General features: G+C 36.3%; 2 protein-coding genes across 2 annotated transcripts in view; both read left to right on the top strand.

Moving 5' to 3' along the window:
- The window catches only part of nlk2 (nemo-like kinase, type 2), a 143911-nt gene extending 132895 nt beyond the window's left edge, over window positions 1-11016 (top strand). The window contains exons 10-11 of the mRNA XM_056474539.1: window positions 3973-4066; window positions 5845-11016. Of these exons, the coding sequence (XP_056330514.1) occupies window positions 3973-4066; window positions 5845-5899 (149 nt within the window). The 3' untranslated portion in view covers window positions 5900-11016. The remainder of the gene's footprint in view (window positions 1-3972; window positions 4067-5844) is intronic.
- A 4925-nt stretch (window positions 11017-15941) lies between these two features.
- On the top strand, window positions 15942-16981 carry lyrm9 (LYR motif containing 9). Its single transcript, XM_056474001.1, has 3 exons — window positions 15942-16229; window positions 16304-16396; window positions 16683-16981. The coding sequence occupies exons 1-3, from the start codon at window positions 16104-16106 to the stop codon at window positions 16698-16700; spliced, it is 237 nt and encodes a 78-aa protein (XP_056329976.1). The 5' UTR covers window positions 15942-16103; the 3' UTR covers window positions 16701-16981.
- The last annotated feature ends 4683 nt before the right edge of the window (window positions 16982-21664 follow it).

The following is a 21664-nucleotide window of genomic DNA, read 5'->3' as shown; positions in this document are numbered from 1 at the left end:
GGATGGAGCCCAGCGCCTGGAGACTTTAAGCGCTTTAGGGAAGGCAGGCGTGTTTGGACGGCGAGGGGAAGCCCTCTTGGATACCCACATGAGGAGTTTCCACGTTGCCCAAGCTAGTTTTAAGCTTTAGAAGATCTTACAGATATCACAATGCTGTAGAATCAACTCTTTGACCTGCTTCACTGCTAAAATAGAATTGTCTTCTTTTATGATTTAGGATTTGCTCTGAAAAATGCAATTATTGGAGTTATAGATGAAAATCTGGAAGCAGTATGTCTTATAGTGCCTACCACACATTTTTTGTTACAAGGAAGGATGACTAGTTGTTGGTTTTTGTGTGAATTCAGCATTTAACAGGTTGTTTACCTGTTATTTTTTTGGCCTCATGTTATTCTAGGGCTGGGCGATATTGCAAAAAAAAATTATCATGATATCATGTTTCATATCATTCGATATCGATAATTATTAAATATTTTTTAACAATACATTAAGGAATGTATTATTTAACCACTTAATATTTAACCACATTTTCATTTTCCAACGTTACTAAGGCAAATTGGTTTAATAGTCAAAAACAAAAAATATTTAAACAAAATATCTCATCTCTTCATAATAAAATAAACATAAGTGTTAAAGAGACTCAAATCTGAGCTTTCAAGTAAAGGAACCAACCATCATTATTCAAATACATACTGCAACATTACAGATTGTGAAGTTCAATGACCATGGCCCAATCCCAATTCTACCCCTTAGCCCTTCCCCTTACCCCTACCCATCGTTTTGCTCGCTCCCGCCAAGGGGTAGGGATGTCCCAATTCTCTTTAGCTTGAAGGCGTAGGGCTAAGGGCAAAGGGTAAATAGCCCTTCGAACCAAGATTTTTCAGGACCACACTCGAAACCAAGGGGTAAGAAAATTTCCCAGAATACACCAGCCACAGCTGCACCCGGAAGTAAGGAGATTCACAAATTAGTATTTTTGTCATTATTACGAATTTTTACAACAAACAAGCATATGTTTTAATATATTCAGAACCGCGTATGTGTTTCACCGTCATGTTTTTAAAAAAACGCTCAAATAAAAACAGCAACATTTCTATAATTTCTATCTATAATCCCTAATAATAACTCCTGTATAGCAAACTTACACCCCAAGCTAATTGGCACTGCTATTTTAACGATATTGACAATGCTGTTCGGTCAATAAATATCGATACCGATTTTAATCACCCAGCCCTATGTTATTCTATACAAATTTTTGTCTTAGTGTTTCCCAATACTGGGTTGTGGCTGGAAGGGTATCCGCTGCGTAAAACATATGCTGGAATAGTTGGCTGTAGGGCTGCACAATATTGGAAAAAACTGACATGATGATATTTTATTTTTGTGTGATACATGTTGCAATATGGTATATAATTTAACCAGATGAAATTAATAGCTATATTTGGAAAGAATTTGCATAATTTTACATTGATTAGGATGATTTTGTAGAGTGCATCTGCATTAAATATAATAAACCAGTCAAAACTTAGAATTGTTATAAAGATATAAACGAATAAGTAATAATTATAATGAATGAACCTTTTTTGTTCATTCATTATTAGGGTTATTTGATTACATTATTTGATTACTCAAATTGTGTACTTGAATACTGCTAGACCCCCCCGGTCTAGCAGTATTCAAGTACACAATTTGAGTAATCAAATGTAAAATAACAGTGTAGTTTTCATTGTGACCAGCAAACAATTTTGTGTTTAATAGATGTCTAATAGACATCTTAATATAGACAGCATGGCTAAAACAAGGCTTAACTTGGGTTGTCAATGAAATCCTAATAAACATCTGAGAATAGCCCAAAACCAGACTAGTCGTCAAATAGACACATTAGACAGACTTTATATGTGTAGTCATTCATTTCTGTTTATTTGATGACTAGTCTAGTTTTGGCCTATTCTTAGACGCTATTAAATAAAATTTTACTGACAGCCCAAATTTAGCCTTGTTTTAGCCAAGACGACTATGAACAAAAAATGCTTGCTGGGTATATACTTTTACATACAATCAATCTTTCTTACAGTTAAACACATGATTTATCATGCATGAATGCTTTACCTGCTTAACCAATCACAGGCCTTAAAAACACAAACACTATTAACTGTGGTTCCTGGTCAACTATAATCCTATAACCTATAACATTTAAGATCAATTCAATTCACCTTTATTTGTATAGCGCTTATACAATGTAGATTGTGTCAAAGCAGCTTCACATAAAGGATCATAGTAAATAGGAACAGTGTAGTTCAGTTTGTAGTGTTTAAGTTCAGTTCAGTTGAGCTCAGTTCAGTGTGGTTTAATAATCACTACTGAGAGTCCAAATATTGAAGAGCAAATCCAACGATGCGCAGCTCTACAGATCCCGAACCATGCAAGCCAGTGGCGACAGCGGAGTGTCTGCAATGTGACTGCAATGTGACTATTGCAGATGTGCACATTGCGATATTGATGTTAAAATGATATATTGTGCAGCCCTAGTTGGCGGTTCATTCCACTGTGGCGACCTCTGAATTAGAGACTGAGGTGAAGAAAGATGAATGAATGAATGAATCTTTTTCTTTTTAAAATTTTTTTCTAAAATATGAGCACTTTCTGCATAAATCAGTGTTATTTTGATATCATGAAGATAGTTTTGTCATTTTTTATTGATAGTTGTTTTTGTTTTTTGTTTTTTTGTTGTTGTTTTTGTCATTTGTATTTATAATTGATAATTTGTTTTAGGTATTTAGCTACCTTTTTTAGGCATGGCAAAATCAAAACATTTTCCAGAAATGGGCATTTGCTGTGTAAAACGTGCTGGATAAGTTGGTGGTTCATTCCGCTGTGGCGACCCCGGATTAATAAAGGGACTAAGCCGAAAAGTGAATGAATGAATGAATGAAAATCAAAACATAATTTTTTTTTTCCAAATTGGAAACAAACTGTTATTGTAAAGTGATACCAATAATAACAGTATGTTTCCAATTTGGAATTTTTTGTAATGTTTTTAAAAAATTTGTTATTAGTTTATTGTTAATAAAAATAAACAATAACCCTATAATATATGCTACTGTTACTGTATATGGTAGTGTACTGTGTGTAACATAAATACATTGGTATACAGGACACATAGTAAATGTATTTACTAACATGAACAGACAATGAACAATACATTTATTACAGTTTGGTCCATCTTTGTTAACCTTAACTAATCGTAACCACAGTGTTAATATTTTAATAATACATTAATAAATGTTGAACTATGATTAATAGATGCTGTACAGTCATTATTCATTGTTTGTTCATATTAGTAAATACATTTAGTATGTGTCATATATTATAAAGTGTGACCAGTGTATTTATATTAGTGTGTACACACAGTACACTACCATATACGGTAACAGTATATATTATAGGGTCATTGTTTATTTCATTCTTTCCTTCATTTTCCTTCGGCTTAGTCTCTATTTCAGAAATCGCCACAGTGGAATGAACCGCCAACTATTCCAGCATATGTTTTATTCAGTGGACGCTCTTCCAGCCGCAACTTAGTACTGGGAAACACCCATTCACACACATATACTATACACTATGACAAATTTAGTTTATTCTATTCGCTTATACTGGATGTCTTTGGACTGTGGGGGAAACCGGAGCACCCGGAGGAAACCCACATGAACACGGGGAGAACATGCAAGCTCTACACAGAAATGCCAACTGGCCCAGCCAGGACTCGAACCAGCGACCTTCTTACTGTGAGGAGACAGTGCTAACTACTGAGCCACCATGCCACCTTCATTGTTTATTTGAAGTCACAAAAAAAGAGTTTTGTTTTTGTGAAACTAAAATGACCCAAGCCATGATTACCCATGATTGAATGTAACTTCTGCTGTTATTATTGTTTATTTCTCATCATCCCTCTGCTTTTTCTCCATCACACAGAGATCATTCATCAGTTCATCCTGGAGCAGCAGAAGGGGAATCGGGTACCGCTCTGTATCAACCCCCAATCCGCTGCCTTCAAAAGCTTTATCAGGTGAGGCTGCCCTCCTCTGAACTTCTCTTCTGCTTTAATGGTTAAAGCTCTTGTCTTCAGGTCGGGTTTCATCCTGGAACAAATATGAGCATAATGAAAGTTAGGTCGATATGTAAGTTCATAGCCATTATTTTCATCACAAAAATTATTTTCAAGACCAAAAAAAATGTCATTTAACAAAAATAAGTACAACAATTACAAATAATAAAGGTTTTCAAAACTGAGTGTTTTATACAGGTGTACTTAATAATAAAATAATATATAATTTTTATTTAAATGCAATATCATTATTATTAAAATGTTCTATTTGTTGAAATAATTACTAAATATATAAATTACTATATAAAATGCAAAGATAATAATGTCCATAAAATAAGCAAAAAGCTTACATTTTTTGTTTATGCAAAATGTGTTTTTTGTTAGAATAAACATATATACTTTTTAACTTGAAACTAAATAATACCCAGGAAATTCTTTACAGATTTTGTGATATTCACTCTCATGCCATACCATTTCCATTTACAAACATGCTAAATCAAAGCCAGTGAGTTAAAGAATCATGTTTGGACATACTTTAGGTTAAAAGAAACATGCCATTGTTCAAAATTAAACCAACATTTTTTATATATATATATATAAAAGATCAGGGCTTGACATTAACATCGGCCAAAAGCTTTTAGATTTCAGCTGTGGTGGGTTAGTTAGACAGTCACTCCCACTAGCTAGTTGAGCTGGTTGACAATAAAAATAGTTTTTAAATTGTAGTTAAAAAAAACAAAAGCAAAGTTTAACAATAAGGATTGTTCAATGAGGGGCCAGGGTGAGAGATGACAATAATAATTGTGTTCGTGTGAGCAAAAGAAAGCAGGTGAATACTGAGTGAGGTGATCCTGGTGCACTGATGAGGGCTTCACTGTCAAGGCTGATTTCAGGTGATGTGATACGCGCGAGTGTTTAAAAGTTCCAAAAAGAAAGGGTTCCTTGCACAAAGCAATCGTGCCTGTAAACATAACTGGTGCAATCGATTGTGTTTTAAATAGACTGGACAAAAAGTGATGCTCGTGCACCCAGTCCTGCTGCTTTCAAGAGCTCCAGATTTTTTTAAAGGTCTTTTTGTAAGCAGCAGGTTGCTTTCGCTTTAACCTTTCACGTGATCATCCTTTCATTATCGCACATGGTTTTTCATCTGCTTTTTCACCCGCTTTTTTTCCGCTTACAGTTATTTTAGGCTAAGAATTATTTTTATTTTTATTTATTTTTTTTTTTTTGGTGTAGCTGGAAAATGGAAATTCCTAAGTGTTAAGTCCTGTAAAATTGTGTAAAATAAAAACTAATTGCAATGTGCAATATGAAACCACAATCCATTTGCTTATGATCATTGAGCAAGGTCATACAAAACACACACAAAAAAGTGAAATCAATGAGGAGGCATGTGGAAAAACACAACATCTAAATCAAGTCATTTTAGCATGCCAAAGTCAATGTTATGCATATAAAATATACTTTTTCCAACAACAAAATTGTGGCTAGTGAAAATGGCAAGTGGCTAGTAATGTTGGTAAAATATTAGCCACCGTGGCTGGTGATCAAAGTTAATGTGAAGCCCTGTAAAAGAAATTGTCTTTAAAAGGAGCAATTATTGCAAATGTTTGTGTCAAATCTAAACATTTTGATCTCATCTTCCAGTTTCCAGTCTCTCAACACTAGATGGAGACATCTCCTTATCCTTTACGCAGGGCCTAACAATCTCCTCTTTCTTTTATTCATTGTGTTCACAGCTCAACAGTAGCTCAGCCCTCTGAGATGCCTCCATCTCCTTTAGTTTGGGAGTAGCTGAGGACAACAGAGAAGATGGCGTTGATCACAGTGGCAGAGGACGTCCCTCCGGCGGCCCGGCCCGTCCCGCGCCCACCCTCGCCCCTCCGGACTACTGACCCCCAGGCATCCCCAAACCTGCGTAGCATTTCACTGGAGTCTAGGACTAGCCAATGTCGCTGATATGTGTGTGTGTGTGTGTGTGTACTGTAATACTTACTAAATGGAGTTTTATAGAAGCAACCACTGCTGATGAGTTCAAGCGGGACAAGGGAAGGGTGGGCGTGGTCCTGGGGGGTCCGTTCGTTCATACCCACTGCTCTGTAGTAGTAAACTGAAGGTTCAGAAAGCTCTTGAACCTGTACTTTCGGCAGATAAAGTCGATCCCTGTGGACTTGAATGTATTGAAGAGCAGGGCGGCAGAATCTGTGCAGTATCCCTGAAGGAAAACTCATCACGACTATGTGTGCGAGTAATCATGCTTTATTTATTCACGGAAACAAGAAGTCCAGTGTGTCATGTAGTATCCAAAAGAAGGCAAGTTTCTCTTGAGTCTGAAGTTTTTTCGCTTGCGATAGCACCTTAGAAAGAAACAGGGCCATGGTATAGGGTGGGACGGGAAATATCCCTGACACACCAAGCCAAATGTTGGGTTCTGGACAACGTCTGGCTGTCCATTTGGTCAGTTATGTTTTTCTAGAGTGGAGTTAGTCTGATCCATTTGGGGACTTTCTGGCCAATTGAGAATGCTGAAGCGCAATCTGTGCCATCAGTGAGAGAGAAGACTCTGATTGGCTGTTCAGTTTGGCAGAAGAGTTAGTGCATTAATAAAAGCCAAAGTGATGAAACTGAAAAAAGAATTCCAAAAGGCACAGAGAGAAGGCTCTTACAAGGTCTTTAGGTCATCTTACCTAATCGCAGATGTATTAGTAATGACAAGAGTCTGGAATGAGCAAAGTGATCATTACATTGTGTATATTCCAAATATGGCACACTTTATGTGCACTTTTAGACTTCTAATGGCACTTTATAATGCAGACTATTGTCAGTAAAAAAAAAGTCCACAGGACCACAGCGTGACCCAATCTGTGCCATTGCTAGGAGGGGACTCTGGGACCCCTCGCTAAGGATTTCAGTCATGGGACTTTACTCTTGTGGGCCTCTAGACCCTATGCACTCTGTCCTCCATTTCCTCCTACACACAGTACAGTACTCTGCTCTTGGCATCTAGCATATTTTTAGCTTTCAAAAAGCGTCAACTGTGGATCGCAAGAGTTTAGGATGCCAACTGGGATTGAGCCATAGACTATTGAATCCTGCTGATGTATAGACAGTTATTTCCTCTCACTCAGGCACAGATCAAACCTGCTATTTGGCCACTGGCTGCAGTCTTTGTAGTGTATTCACACACACTGACTCAAGGTGATGCTATTGCTGGCTTTAGCCTTAGTTTTCTGGTGTCACTTGGTGTGTCAGGTCTGTATCAAGTTCTACCGGCCTTGTGAATTTTAGCAGTGGCCCTTACAAGAAGTGTAACCACTCATTTGGCTAGTTCGAGCTACTCATTGTGTTTATTTGCTTTAATTTATATGTAATGGAAGAGATTCCTCCATTTTTCTCTTTTGTCTTTAGCCTTTTGTTAGAAATCTTTGTTGATTTTGTTTTCATCTCATGTTTAGTTTTTGCGAGTAAAAGAAAAATCAGTATTCCATAGCGCAGCACTTGGCAGAGGAACTGATTCAAAGGCTTCTTTTAGTACTCCTTAATGTGAATGATGTGTTGTGTCAATATTTAGTGCTGCAGATGGGTGACTGTATGGCACAGTGTCTCTAAACATTGGCCCAATCCCAAACGGCACACTTCATGTGACCTTGTGGGCTTGCAGACATTTAGTGACTGCCATGTGCACTTGTCTCTGAAGTCCACAAGGCCGTAGGGTGTCCTAACCATCATTTTAGCTTTCAGAAGGGGACTCTGAGCACTTGCCTTTCTGTCACACTTGCACTGAGGTGAGCTTCAAGCAGACCTGTATGGTCTACCACAAGAGTTTAGAGTGCCATTTGGGATACTATTGATGCCTGCTGATATAGACATGTATTTCCTCTCACACTGACTGGCCATTGGCTGTAGTCTTTTGCAATGTGTCAAAATTAATCCCAAACTTGAGGGACGCCACAGTCAGCTTTCACCACCGCTAGTTCTCTGGCCACAGCTTGGTATGTTAGGACCCTTAGGTCCACCCTTATATAAATTTGTCCTGGGCCTTGTGAATTTTAACTATATAAGGACTGTGACTACTCGTTCAGCCAAAGTAAATTCTCATTGTGTTTATTCGCTTTGATTTTGAATGACTTTCTTCCATTTTTTCATCTGCTCTCTTCCTTTCTCTATCAATATATATTTGTTCATATCTCTCTTTCTGTCCCATATTCAACTTTTGTCAGTGAAAAAAGATCAGTATTCCTTAGTGCAGCATTTGGCAGAGATACTGATTGGTAGGCGTGTCTTAGTACTCCTGAATGTGGTTGTGTTGTGTCAGTATTTAAGTAGTACTTCGGATGAGTAACTGAACAGCACAGCAACTCAAAAGCAATGGCCCTATCCCAAATGGCACACTGCATGTCCACTTGTGGTATTGAAAATTGTCTGGTAAGCCCACAAGATGGTGTCCAGGTCATAATTTTAGCTTTCAGAAGGGTGCTTATAAGCTGCTATGCACCTTTTGTGAACTTCTGATTACTACCGAGCTTCTACCCAACAGTCAAAGCAGCATTACGTCAATAAAATGTGGTTGAAGGAACGCTGTGTGCTAACAACACGTGACATGACAAAATTAAAGCGGCAAGCAATTTGTCTGTCCTCATAGGACACAACATTTAAATACCAGAGCAATTTAGAAACATATAATAGTGCACTGCACTCCCAATTATGCAAATGTTAAGGTTTATAATCTAAATATCCTAGACATAGCTTAACATTAATAAAAGTACATGCGGGGTGACTGATGTTTGTTGGTTTGCACTGAGTCACAGTTCTAACGTTATTAGTAATCTTATTTTCAAAATTTGAGGTAAACTATCTGCTTTTGCTTTCAGTATGGCTATATATGGGATGTAAAATGGGATTCAAATTCACATTGGTTGCATTTAACACTGAATAAAGCACCTGAGGTGTTCAACACCAGTAGTTTATGTTGTTGTTCAGCAACAACATCACTAAAATAAAAACCGTTTCTATAATAGAAATTTTGCAGGTCGCTGTCGCAGATGGTTAGCACAAAAAAGATAGCTTTTATTGTGTGTCACAGTGTCGCATTGCATGTAGTTAGGATACAGATGAAGACCTGAAGGGTTTAGGGTGTCATTTGGGAATGGCCCGTTGAGGATCCAAAGCATGCAAGGAGAAATGGTTGTATCTAAATGGCAAAGGGCGAAGGATACTTTGTGTCCAGAAATCTTGCAGGTGCTTGTCAACAACCGAGACTGAAAACACCCAACTAGCATGTAGCGACATTAGAAGGGAAGGTTTCTCAAATGAGCCCTGCTTTCCCTAATGAATTATATAGAATAGCATGCAAACCAAATGACAACAAAGCCTAAAAACCTTGCAATTTGATGAAAAATAGGTTGAACTGTAGGTCAGCCAAAGCATTCCATAATTGCATTGGTATATTACCAAAGCTTGTCCACGAAGACAAGTGGTGAACGCCATTGTGAATGCATGTATGGACCCCGTGCATGTTTCTGACTGTGGCATCACACTAGTAGTGTGTCTTTTTAAACTCCCCTTAAAAGTCTTGAAGGACAGGTGGTGATGATTTGAAAAGAGTGTATGTCTGGGAATGGCAAATGTGAGTCTGGAAAGCAACCGGGAGTAGTTTTCGCTCACTGTATCATGCTTCAATTTCCCATAATGCTTTCCGCACTCTCTCAGACTAAAAGAAGACAAATATTTAATATATTTTTAGATAATTATTTTTATTTCATCCTCAATGTGCTATGGCATGCTTTCCCATGATCCACTGAGTATGGTATGTAAATAAGTGAGTAGCAGGTAGATTTCAATAGAAACGAAAAATCTACAAAAAAAAAAATGACGTATAAAACTCGCCAAACAAAAAAAAAAACGTAATACTGCTGTATAGAAGTTGAATTAGCCTGCACATTTTTTAGGGCTGTGAAATTTGATTTTATTTTTGAGACTTGCATATAAATGTACATATATTTTTGTTTCCTCTTTTCTTCTTTTTATTTTCCCCTGCACAAGAGAGTGTAGACAAAGGAATAATCCAAAACAGTATAAGTACAAAAACCAACAAAAACACATAACCAATTATGTTAATTGTGTCTTGTGTGCTGCAGAGCTGTGGATATGAGTATTGAAGTAGAGCCCTTTTTTTAATTATTATTATGATTAATATTATGATTAATTTCCTTTAAAGAAACACTGAACTGTTTGTGTATATGTATATAATGGATTCACATTGTTGGTCTCTACCTCTTGAGCTCAATGACTTGGTTGTTTACCTCCACGCTTTTATTTTTATGTGGAGATTTAAAAACTTGAATGTCCCTTCCGACTTTTATATTCCTCTCAAACCCTGTATAAAGAAATCAAAGTCATTCGATTGCGATTGGTTGGAGGTGGTTCCCATCATCATATCCTTGTACAAAGTACCATGTTTTCACCCCAGTGTTCTCTGACTGTTAGATCCCATACAGAAAACCCACGATGATTAACATGGTATCCTTCACCAAGAGACGTCAGATGAGATAAACGTATAAAATAAGTGGCAAAGGAGGTAAAAAGCAGTCGTATCTAAGATAATTCAAACTGATTGGAGCCTGTGAAACGAGATAAACAATTGGGCCAAATGGAGAAGGTACTGCACTTGCTCTTGAGTTTTTATAAGGAAGTTTATACTCAGAGTTAATGGTATTTCAATACATTTTATGACATATATGGCTATAATATAATTCGAATTCGATGCCCTGAAAGCCGAGGAGGTGATTGTTAGGGACCGGAAGGACTCTGTGGATTTGTTCTGTGTTTTGAAAAAAATCACCGGTCTCTTTTCAGAGTGTAGATTTGAAGTACAGTGGTGAAGCTCATTAAATGTTGACATTTAAAAACTGTGTGTTGTTTCCGTCCCTTTTTTACTTACAGATATCGGGATTTATAAGCACTATATTTAAAAATGTTTTCCAGAGCATTTTTTAATGGAGGAAACCAGGATGACAACCGAGTGCCAGTTCATATGCCAGTGTTTGGTTTTTAGTTGATAAATGTGTCCTGGTATTTCCTTTTTACATAATGTAAGTCTGAAGTGTCTCCAGAATGTGTTTGTGAAGCTTAGGCTCAAAATACGGATCATTTATTATGTTGCAAAAGCCTTTTATTTGATGGAAGCAAAAACACATGCTGCATCCCAATTCGCAATTTACTATCGGTCCTAAATAGTATTTAAAAATAGAATTAGCATGTCCCAAATCGTACTATGTTGAAAAGAGTGTGCCAAAGGTTCCCGTATGGTTTCCTATTTCCGGTAAACATTTTGTGTAAAACCGTCCACACTCTAACCGCTGATATTGCCCACACATTGCGTGTTGGACATGAATTCGATTAGAACTACAAACGTGGGTGTAAATGTAAAAGTGTAAATAAACTACAAACATGGCGGACAAGCGAGGCTAACCGTCAAGTAGAGATGCTTCGGTAAAGATGTTTGTTTGACTGTTAATTAATATCTAGCCAACTGGAAAATATTTAAAGTGTTTTCTGTGTTATATTTCATCTGCAGCAACAATACTGAACTTATATAAAGACGTGTTTGGACATTAATTTCTGAATGCATAATTATCCAAACACCTGAGGAGATTTCTCTGCATGAAAGACTTGTGAATGGGAGATTAACCTGCTGCTGCTTCTCCAATACGGTAAGAAATTAAATATGACAGAAATGTGGATGATGTGTGGATGACTAATGTCGAGTTCAGATTGCTTGATTTTCAAAGTAATCGTGTCACAGATGTTTTACACTGCATGACTATCTGTTTTGTCGCTGCTTTGTTTACACTGCAAGATGGATCTGTGACAGGGGGTTTCACACTGCATGACTTTACAATAGGAAGAATCGTCGACAACTTTGTCCAAACTATGTCTTACAACCAAAAACACATCGTATATATTTTGCTTTTAACTACATAATGAGAAAGAAGCCTTTTAATGGGGTAGAAAATGTACATATTTGCTCACCTGTGTTTGAAGGGCATTAGCAATTTCTCCTCAACTTTTTTCTTTTTCGACCCGGTTGTGATATTGCTCAGATGACACATCAAACAGACACGGGTGCTCCTGCCAAATTTACACTAGTTTTTCATCCATTTCTTGGGTCCAAATAACTGAAAATGAGTGCTTTTAAGTTCTCCCCTAACCTCCCGGTGGCCTGCAGGTACTCACACTAGTGAATGCTGCTCTCTCGTTGGCTGTAGGTGATCGCTGATGTTATTTTCAGTAAAACTTATTTCACATGGCATGATTTAGCATGCCAAATATCTCACGGGCATCGGCGAATCATCAGCGATTCTCTCAGATTGCGTCTTTGATAGTTCACATTGTGTGATTTGTGAATGAGCACCGATTTGCCTGTGATTTCAGGCATTAGTCAGTGATTTCTCAAAATCTGTTGGCGAGTCAAAATCTGAGCTAAAATCATGCAGTCTGAACAGGCAAATCGGTGGAAGTTAACAAGGAAGTAGTAGGTCCCAACACTGTTTTTTTGTGTTACTTTAAATGCAAATGAGCTGCCCCATTTTCAAAAGAGGGCAGAGCCTTAAAGGGGACATATTACGCCATTATCCTGCTCCATTTTGCCTCAACATACCTGCAAGGGTGTTTCTAGAAAGCCTTATAAGAGCTTGATTAGCTAGTCCAGATGTGCCTGATTGCGGTTGAAACTAACCGTTGCAGGACAACGGCCCTCCAAAACCGAGTTTGAACACCCCTGCCCTAGAGTGTGTAGGTGAAGTTCATCTCAAAATACCTCACAAATTAATTTAATATCTCTTTTAAACTGCCTCTTTTTGGCTTTATTAATCCAAATGGTGACATTTCGGTGGCTGTTGCTTTAAATTCCAATGAGATTGCTGTTTACATAAGGGGGAGGTGGCTACAATCACATTCAAAATAGAACTAACTGAACATTTCAAAAGAAGTGAATCAGAAGAAGGCTCTTTATGGAGACTACAGTGTATACTGAAACATCCTAAAACTTATTTATAATGCCTCCAAGTCACTGACGTTATTTTTAGCCGGTACAGTGAAAACTGTAAAATGCAGATGGCTGCTTCTCACTCAGGGCTGTTTATGCTAATGAGGGAGAGATCCTCACTAATGGGCTGGGCTTTCCCCCTCTGCAGACATGTACAAAGGGTGAATTATACATAAATAATTCTAAAAACAGAATTAATTTTGACTATTAGAAGCTGGTTATATTCGTACACTGTTGCCACATAACAGTGTTTAAATCTCTCAGAAAAGTGATTTTTGCATAATGGGTACCCTTTAACTCCTTGGCTTCATTTAATTTGGCAATAACAAATACATTCATTTGAAAGCCTAGTGGATTTACACTCCTGAAATATATTTTTTTTATTAATATTAGTAATAATTATAAATACCAATTAAAACAGTGTATGAACATATAAAAATCAATATATCTCTCATTTTTATTAAATCCCTAAACAACTCAGGGCTTTCACACTTTAGAAAAGCCTGAATATAAAAGATTAAAGATAATTATTTAAAAATATATTATTGCTAATTTATAAACGGTTTAAACCATAATTAATCTAAATATAAAGCTAATATGATTTTTGTCAAATAAATAAAAGAGACAGACATAAAAAAATATACAGTAGCAACAGCTTTTTCATAGCAAACACAAACAAAACTAAATATTTCTGAGGTGTTAATGGGGAAAAAGCGTGTTTTTCTATATTTGAATGCCAAGATCTAAGACGTATAAATATAACCATGTTAGAGCACAAACAGATTTAGAAAGCTGGCAAATCCTGCCAGCAGGGGGAAACTTCCAGAAAGCTCATCTCATTAAAGACAAGCTCACCTCTCTAACTTTAGGTATATTCAATGATTTTAAATTTAAAACTATGAATTACATATTCTTCTTTTAATCTATTTATTCTTCTTTTTAATCAGTATTTAACCACGCAATATGTGTCAGAGAAATCATAAAATGTGTGTTTTTTCAGACACAATAATATCAGATTAATAAGACAAGGAATTTGTAATAAAAGTTGGTTTGCACCTAAAATAGTACTTATGAAATGATAAAGTTACACAATGTGTGGGATTCTTAACAACGACAATTAATCATTTGTTGTTTATTGCATTTTTGGAAAGTTTTCTGGTATTTGCATTTTCAAAATAACATTTCACCTATCAGCCCACACAGCATGACAAAAGCCGTCTAACAGAACTGTCTTTTGTTATAAGGTCAGACGAATAGACTATTATGTGTCCTATTAAGAGATGTGTCTGGGGTTGACTTTTTGGTTTAATATCTTGAAAGCTCAACAAAATGTTATCACTGAAGCATGGGGAACTCTCCATGTGTTCACAAACATACACGCACACCCCATAAGAATGACTTTGATGCTGCTGGGGCTTTTCCTTCCTAAACAAAGAGTGCTTTCACTGGCGTCTCCAGGTGAAATGAGTGGATTGTGGGCTGCCATCTGGACACTGTAGTGACTCAACGTGCAGACAACAGGACAACTGCTTCTCAGCACCTTTCATTTGATTCAAAGTTCAAATATAAGGGACAAACATGAGATAACTATAACAGAAAGTCATTTTCGGTGGTGAATAATACTTGGTGTTGGCAGGTCATGAGTTGCAGTAAGACTGAAAGCAAGAGCAAGTAGCATTACGAGTGTGATTGCTGACAGTAAATTTCCCAGATGACTTATTTTTTTATGTAATGTTGTAAGTTCTGTCATGTGTTTTAATTAATTATGTAAGATGTTTTTTCTATTACTTGTGGAAATATATCATCATGACACAGGCCCGTAGCCAGCCTAGTGAAAAGCGTGCTTCTGTTTTTCTCAAAAAGTGGACCTTTGCGGTTATAGGCCTCATTTAGGCTACTATTTAATTATGAGTTTAAAAGCAGCATTTTCATGACATTTTAAGCACTATTTTAGCTGAAATAGATTGTTGGATGGTCATCAAATATCAAGTACATTTGAACATTTATGGTTACATTATGGTTAACAACAATAGCCAAACTAGTTTTCAAATTAATTTTAATACCAGTCGCTTTTGGTGCTTCACACCTCTTTCATTGGTCAATTTGTTGTTCCAAGATTTAAGAAGAATAAAAGTAAAATTAGAAGACGATATAAAAGTAGAATAAAGTTGCTTGTAAAATATTTTCTCTATTTAAAAACAATACAGTAGCGAAAAATTATTTTGTGGTCCTTTTCCTGGAGGACCACCAGCACTGCATGTTTTGGATGCAGTGCTTCCAGCCTTCTAGCCTTCCATTTCCAGCCTGGTCTTAGCTTGTCGGGCTGGAAAATGACCAGCTAAATCCAGCTAAAACCAGCTTGACCAGCCTGGTTTAAGGCATATAAACATATAGCATATGTTATATAATAAACATATGGACATAGCTGGTTTTGGCTAGGCTCCCAGCCTGGCTAAGCTGGTCAAGCTGGTTTTAGCTTGTCATTTTTCAGCCTGATCAGCTAAGACCAGGCAGGAAATGGCTGGAAACCGGCCTGGAAATTGCCAAAACCCCTCTAAAACCAGGCTGGTCAACCAGCTAAAACCAGCCTAGGCTGGTTTAAGCTGTTTTTTTCAGTAGGGTGTATACATTGTGCATGTTTTTGTTTTGTTGAAGGCCTGTTTGTAGGTTAGAATTGCAAATATACTTTTTAGTTTTGTACATTTAAGCTTTTTTAATACTTTCCGGGGTTTTATGTCCATAAGAGCGATGTCTTTTATTATGAAGCAACGACTTTCAATGAGACAGGAAGTAATTCCTCTGTTATCCTTCACCTTTACGTCTCAAATATGTGCATGCGACAGAGTGTAACACTATGAATTTGCGACCCGAATTATGCTTTTTAGTTTAGTGTTTAGACACTTAGCGTTTTTAAACTTTAGTAACTCTGAGTGAAAGTGTCCACAGACCGTCATGTCTCCTGTAGCAGGCGCTGAGATGATCCGCACGCCACTTCGGCTCTATCGGTACCTGCTGCGCTGCTGCAAACTCCTGCCTTCAGAAGCCATGCAGAAACACTACCAACACGCCATCAGACAGGTGCCTTTATACAAGAGAAAATAATTTTCAAATTAAATCAGACTTTTGTCAGGTGTAAACGTGTTTTCTTCCAGAGCTATAATAGTCATGTGGATGAGGATGATCCAGAAAGGATTCAGATGATCATTCAGAGAGCTATATCTGATGCAGACTGGATATTAAATAAAGTAAGCTCATTTTGTTCGATGAAAAAAAAAATACTAATATATACTCTTTTGATTACTTTTTAATCTTTGAATTCCTTTGGAGTTACTTTTTAAAAATACTTTAATAGAAATGTAACTTTTTTGCTTTACTTTTTTTTTGGTTGTTTTTAATCATTCTTATTCTTTGTTGCTTTTATTATTTGTACTTGTGTATATATAACTATATACTTATGTTTCTATTATTTTTATGTACACTTTGAATTACCATTGTTTACCCTTGCTTACTATTTTTTAAAAATCTTTCTAGTACACAAAAAAGAAGTGACCACCTTGGTGAAGTGTTCATCATGAAGCAAACTGAGGACTTGCACACAAGTTTGCTGCTAAACATCGTAAAGAGAAAGTGAAATCATAAACACAGGTTAAACAGTACATCACCAAATATCCAAATCAACTTTTACAAGTGTAACAATGCCCTGAGGTTTACTTGATACACAAAGAATTAACAAAGCCTTTTATTCACTTTATCTGGTATATTAGCCATTCAATTATTGATGCACCTATTTAATCATATACTTGTTGCCTTTATTCAAGATTGTGTATTTTCATTGAATTCAACTTAATAGTGTTTTGTGTAATAAATGTTTTGATATTACATTTGTGTTTCCTAATTTTGATTCTCCCACTTACACATTTTGATAAAAGCACATTAATGTACACTTACCGGCCACTTTATTAGGTACACCTTACTAGTACTGGGTTGGACCCCCCCTTTGCCTTTAGAACTGCCTTAATCCTTCGTGGAATAGATTTAACAAGGTACTGGAAATATTCCTCAGAGATTTTGGTCCATAATGACATGATAGCATCACGCAGTTGCTGTCATTACTCGTTCAACCACATCCCATAGGTGCTCAATTGGATTGATTTCTGGTGACTGTGGAGGCCAGTTTAGTACAGTGAACCCATTGTCATGTTCAAGAAACCAGTCTGAGATGATTCGCGCTTTATGGCATGGCACAATGTCCTGCTGGAAGTTGCCATCAGAAGATGGGTACACTGTGGTCATGAAGGGATGGACATGGTCAGTAACATAACTCAGGTAGGCTGTGGCGTTGACATGATGCTCAATTTTTACTAATGAGCCCAAAGTGTGCCAAGAAAATATCCCTCACACCAATACACCACCATCACCAGCCTTAACCATTGATACAAGGCAGCATGGATCCATGCTTTCATGTTGTTGATGCCAAATTCTGACACTACTATCTGAATGTTGCAGCAGAAATCGAGACTCATCAGACCAGGCAACGTTTTTCCAATCTTCTATTGTCCAATTTTGGTGAGCCTGTGTGAATTGTAGCCTCAATTTCCTCTTCTTAGCTGTCAGGAGTGGCAGTCTGGCCATTCACCTCTGCTATTAACAAGGCATTTGTGCCCACAGAAATGCCGCTCACTGGAAATTTTATCTTTTTTAGACCATTCTCTAGAGATGGTTGTGCGTGAACATCCCAGTAGATCAGCAGTTTCTGAAATACTCTGTTTGAACTGCAACAGATCTTCTTGACCATGTCTACATGCCTAAGTGCATTGAGTTGCTGCCATGCGATTGGGTGATTAGAAATGTAATGAGCAGCTGTACCAAATAAAGTGGCCGGTAAGTGTTTGTGCTACTGGTATATATAAAGCAATTGTCCAGGGCTACATTTAATCTATTTAAAACCCAGCAAATAATCACTGCAGTAAATCTCAGAAATCCTCAACACTTAACAAGTAACGTTTGTTGTTTGTTCAAACTACTTATTTAAAATAAGCTGAATCAACACAACTCTTGTGTTTTCTAGGTGGACAGCTTAACTGTTTTATGTTCAATGTACTTATATTTATAAAAAACTACTAAGTTAACTTAATTCCTTCATGTTGTCCCAACACAAATCAATTGTGTGAAACTCAATATTTTTTTACAGTGAACTTTACTGATTTCAACTGGAGGCTCGCCTGAAAAAAATGAACATTGTAATTTTTAAGAAATATTGTTTTCAGCTTATAAAAATCATTTACTTGATATAAAACTGATGTAAAAAGACCGTAAACACTTACAGAACATGCAACAGCATGTATCTTAATTTCCATTTTCAAACATGTTGAGATTTATTCATAAAAAAACTTTTCCAGTAAAAGCTACTGTGAAATCCTGTAAACTAGTTGCTAAGTGTGACTTTCATAGTTGCTAAAAAACAAACAGATGGAAATGTCATTGCATAATGCCAAATCGAAAGTAGTTCTATCGGTTGCTCTATTAATAGCAGTGACGTTCATTTATGTGAAATGAATCATGCACATGTGTTTGGCAATAATCATAATCGTTCCTTTCAGCAGAACTTTGTGTAATGAAAGTGATTATACAATGAAGACGGATCATGGGAATCCGCTGATTGCTTTTCGATTAAAGTGTTTTTGCAGTTAACCTGCAAACTGGCAGCTTCATGTAATTTTCTCATTATATTCTCATCAGGTCTAAATCAACTATTAATTTTTATTGTTTTGTTTTGTATATCAGATAAAGATTTCCATCAGTCTTCATCACACTCAAAACAAGGCCGACTTTATTACACTCTGACGTGCTTATGATTTCTGTAAGCGAGCTTGATGATTTCAAAGTCATCAGAGACTTTTTTAAAATGAAAGAAGAAGAGTGATTTTGTATACAATACCTCACGAGGATTTAGGAAATCTCTGGAAATCTTCCGGGCAGTGAAGTAATACAAGAGTTTGCTGTTTTGCCCAATTGCTAAGACACATTTCCTGGATACAATAACACAATTCTGCAGAACTAAACACTACAGCACATTCACAGAGCTCACACTTATTAAAACATCTTAAATATGATTTAAACTGACATTATAACATACACAAAAGCTTCATAATCAACTTGAACACAACATACTGAGAATTATTGAATGCAGTATGAACATAACCTTTTCCTGTAACCCTATTAATATACTCCTGTTTTTCAGAACAACCTTTAAGCATGGTGAGTTTGAATTGTAATATAAAGTATAGTATACACCCTTAAAGGGATAGTTCATTAAAAAATGAATAATTACGCATTATTTTCACACTCTTGAATATTTCTGCATTTCTTAATTCTCCTAACACAAAAAAACAAAGCTGATCAAAAATTATTCCAAGATTCATTTTCCAAGATTTAATGTTCTTGCAGGAAGTGAACAATACGGAAGAATGGCCGCAGAGAGGCCATAAGTTCCCTTTCCCACTTGGACTGTCGACTTATTGGAATCTTTTAAACGACAACTAAAAACCCATCTCTTCCGACAGCACCTTAACCCTGGTGAATAAAACCAAGACCACCTGTTGAAGCACTAGCTCTCTCCTTTCTCTAAAAATACACTCTTACTCTAGGACTAAATTCTCTAAGTACAAACAAGTTACTTTGTGTAACTAGCACTTGTTGTGTGTATTGCCCATTCTTGTTGAATCGCTGAATGTCTCCTTATTTGTAAGTTGCTTTGGACAAAAGCGTCCGCTAAATGACTAAATGCAAATGTAAAGAAACACAGGAGGTTTTATTCTGGTTGCTCAAGGGCAGTCCTTCAAGGCCAGTTTTTATACAGGCATACAAACAGATGTTGAAGAATTGTCTTTTATAAGTTGTCTAAACTGTTTGTTTGGTAGAATCCTATTGATCATAACTAGGGCCACACGGAATTAGTACGTGCAGAAATCCGCAGATTTTTAGGCAATCATGCAGTCTATTTCTTTACTTGTTTAAATGTGTGTAAATTAATATTTATTCCATTTAAAATTAACTTCCATAATATTATTGGCTAATATAAAACTGTTCATTTGTTTTATTTACAATAGAGTTTGTAGTGTAATATTTTCTGTCTTTTAGTACATATGTTATATGGGAGACTTGATGTGCTTACCAATTTGCATTGTAAACGTTAAATAAACATTCTTTCATATATTGAGTTAAATCCGCAGATTTTTTTCAAAAATTCTGCACAGAAATAGCAAAAAATGTCTGCAGATTCTGTCTGGCCCTGATCATAACTGATCTTATACTCAGCCCTGTGTCAGCACAATATTCCTGCAACTTGTACATTCCAACCATTCAGCTGATTAAAAACTATAGTTGAGTATGTCACATACTCGCATACATTCATAACATCAACTCTGGGTTCCTTTAAAAAAGTATACATATATAAATAGATTATATGAAATTGAATAAAATTATTTTATCTAACAGCTGAAAACCTGTAATTCCTTTACAGGTTGACCTGTAACTCAATGGATACCAATTTATACTTTTCCTAAGCGTGAGTCTAAATGTTTTAAGGACACACCAATCATTTTGCTACCATTTCTGCATGCACATGTTGATACTAAATTTGCAGTTTAATTTTGCAGTGTTTACAGTATTAAAATAGTATGTAATTTCCATTTTAAAACTGTGGTTGCACAGTTATTTCATTTTTAATTGTCTTCTAACTTTCCTCATATATGGAAAATGCTCATTTAAATACAGAAATGCATTGCTATTTTACATATTGCATTTCCGATTTGGATATAAGATTTCAAAATGAAGTTTGCTACTCCATACAACACACTCACATAATTATAATTAAAATATATTAATTAATTGGATTTGCAGTGTCCAAAAGCAGGAAACAGGAAAAATATATATTATTTGCTCCTGTTGTGAATTGAAGAAGAGACCAGGAGAATTTTTGGGCTTCAAAGCAGAAACCTTTAATGAGAACTTGGCTTTGCTGTGTCGTTCATCCGAAAAATATGAACGAGTGCAGCCTGGCAGTCAGTTAATTACACAAGTTAGGGGGCAGTGCTAAATAGTAGAAACAAAAAACTGCCATGACAAGTTTAGTTAAAGAGTCTTGTCAATCTTGTTTCCAGGTCTTGCCTGAAAATATTTCCCGGCCATTTGTTAGACAAAAGACGCAGTCGTGCCTTGAAGTTACAATTTGGAGACATGATACTGTAGGCTGTCAAACTTGATCCCTCAGAATGCATTTTACGATGTAACAACATAATTTATATATTTTTAAAAACACTTCACAGTCCAAACGTGAAACAAAATGGGCCAAAATGTAACAAATTTGACATTTTAATTCTTCACTAAAACTTAAGGTAATTAAGGGCATATAAAAAAATTGCTTTTATTTTTATTGCTTTTAATGGTGTAAATATGAATTTCCCCAAAATACAATCAAATTCTTCTTGTTTTGTTAATTGATCCACCCATTC

The sequence above is a fragment of the Danio aesculapii genome, chromosome 15 (genome assembly GCF_903798145.1).
Source record: "Danio aesculapii chromosome 15, fDanAes4.1, whole genome shotgun sequence".
NCBI classification, from domain to species: domain Eukaryota; kingdom Metazoa; phylum Chordata; class Actinopteri; order Cypriniformes; family Danionidae; genus Danio; species Danio aesculapii.
Note: the sequence above shows the minus strand (reverse complement) of the source record. Positions and strands in the feature narration are given on the sequence as shown.

Bases quoted from the DNA above. Each gene is read 5' to 3' on its own strand.
- lyrm9 (XM_056474001.1), top strand. From the start codon at position 16,104: ATGTCTCCTGTAGCAGGCGCTGAGATGATCCGCACGCCACTTCGGCTC. The intron at 16,230-16,303 runs GTGCCTTTATAC...GTTTTCTTCCAG, and splicing joins ACCAACACGCCATCAGACAG to AGCTATAATAGTCATGTGGA.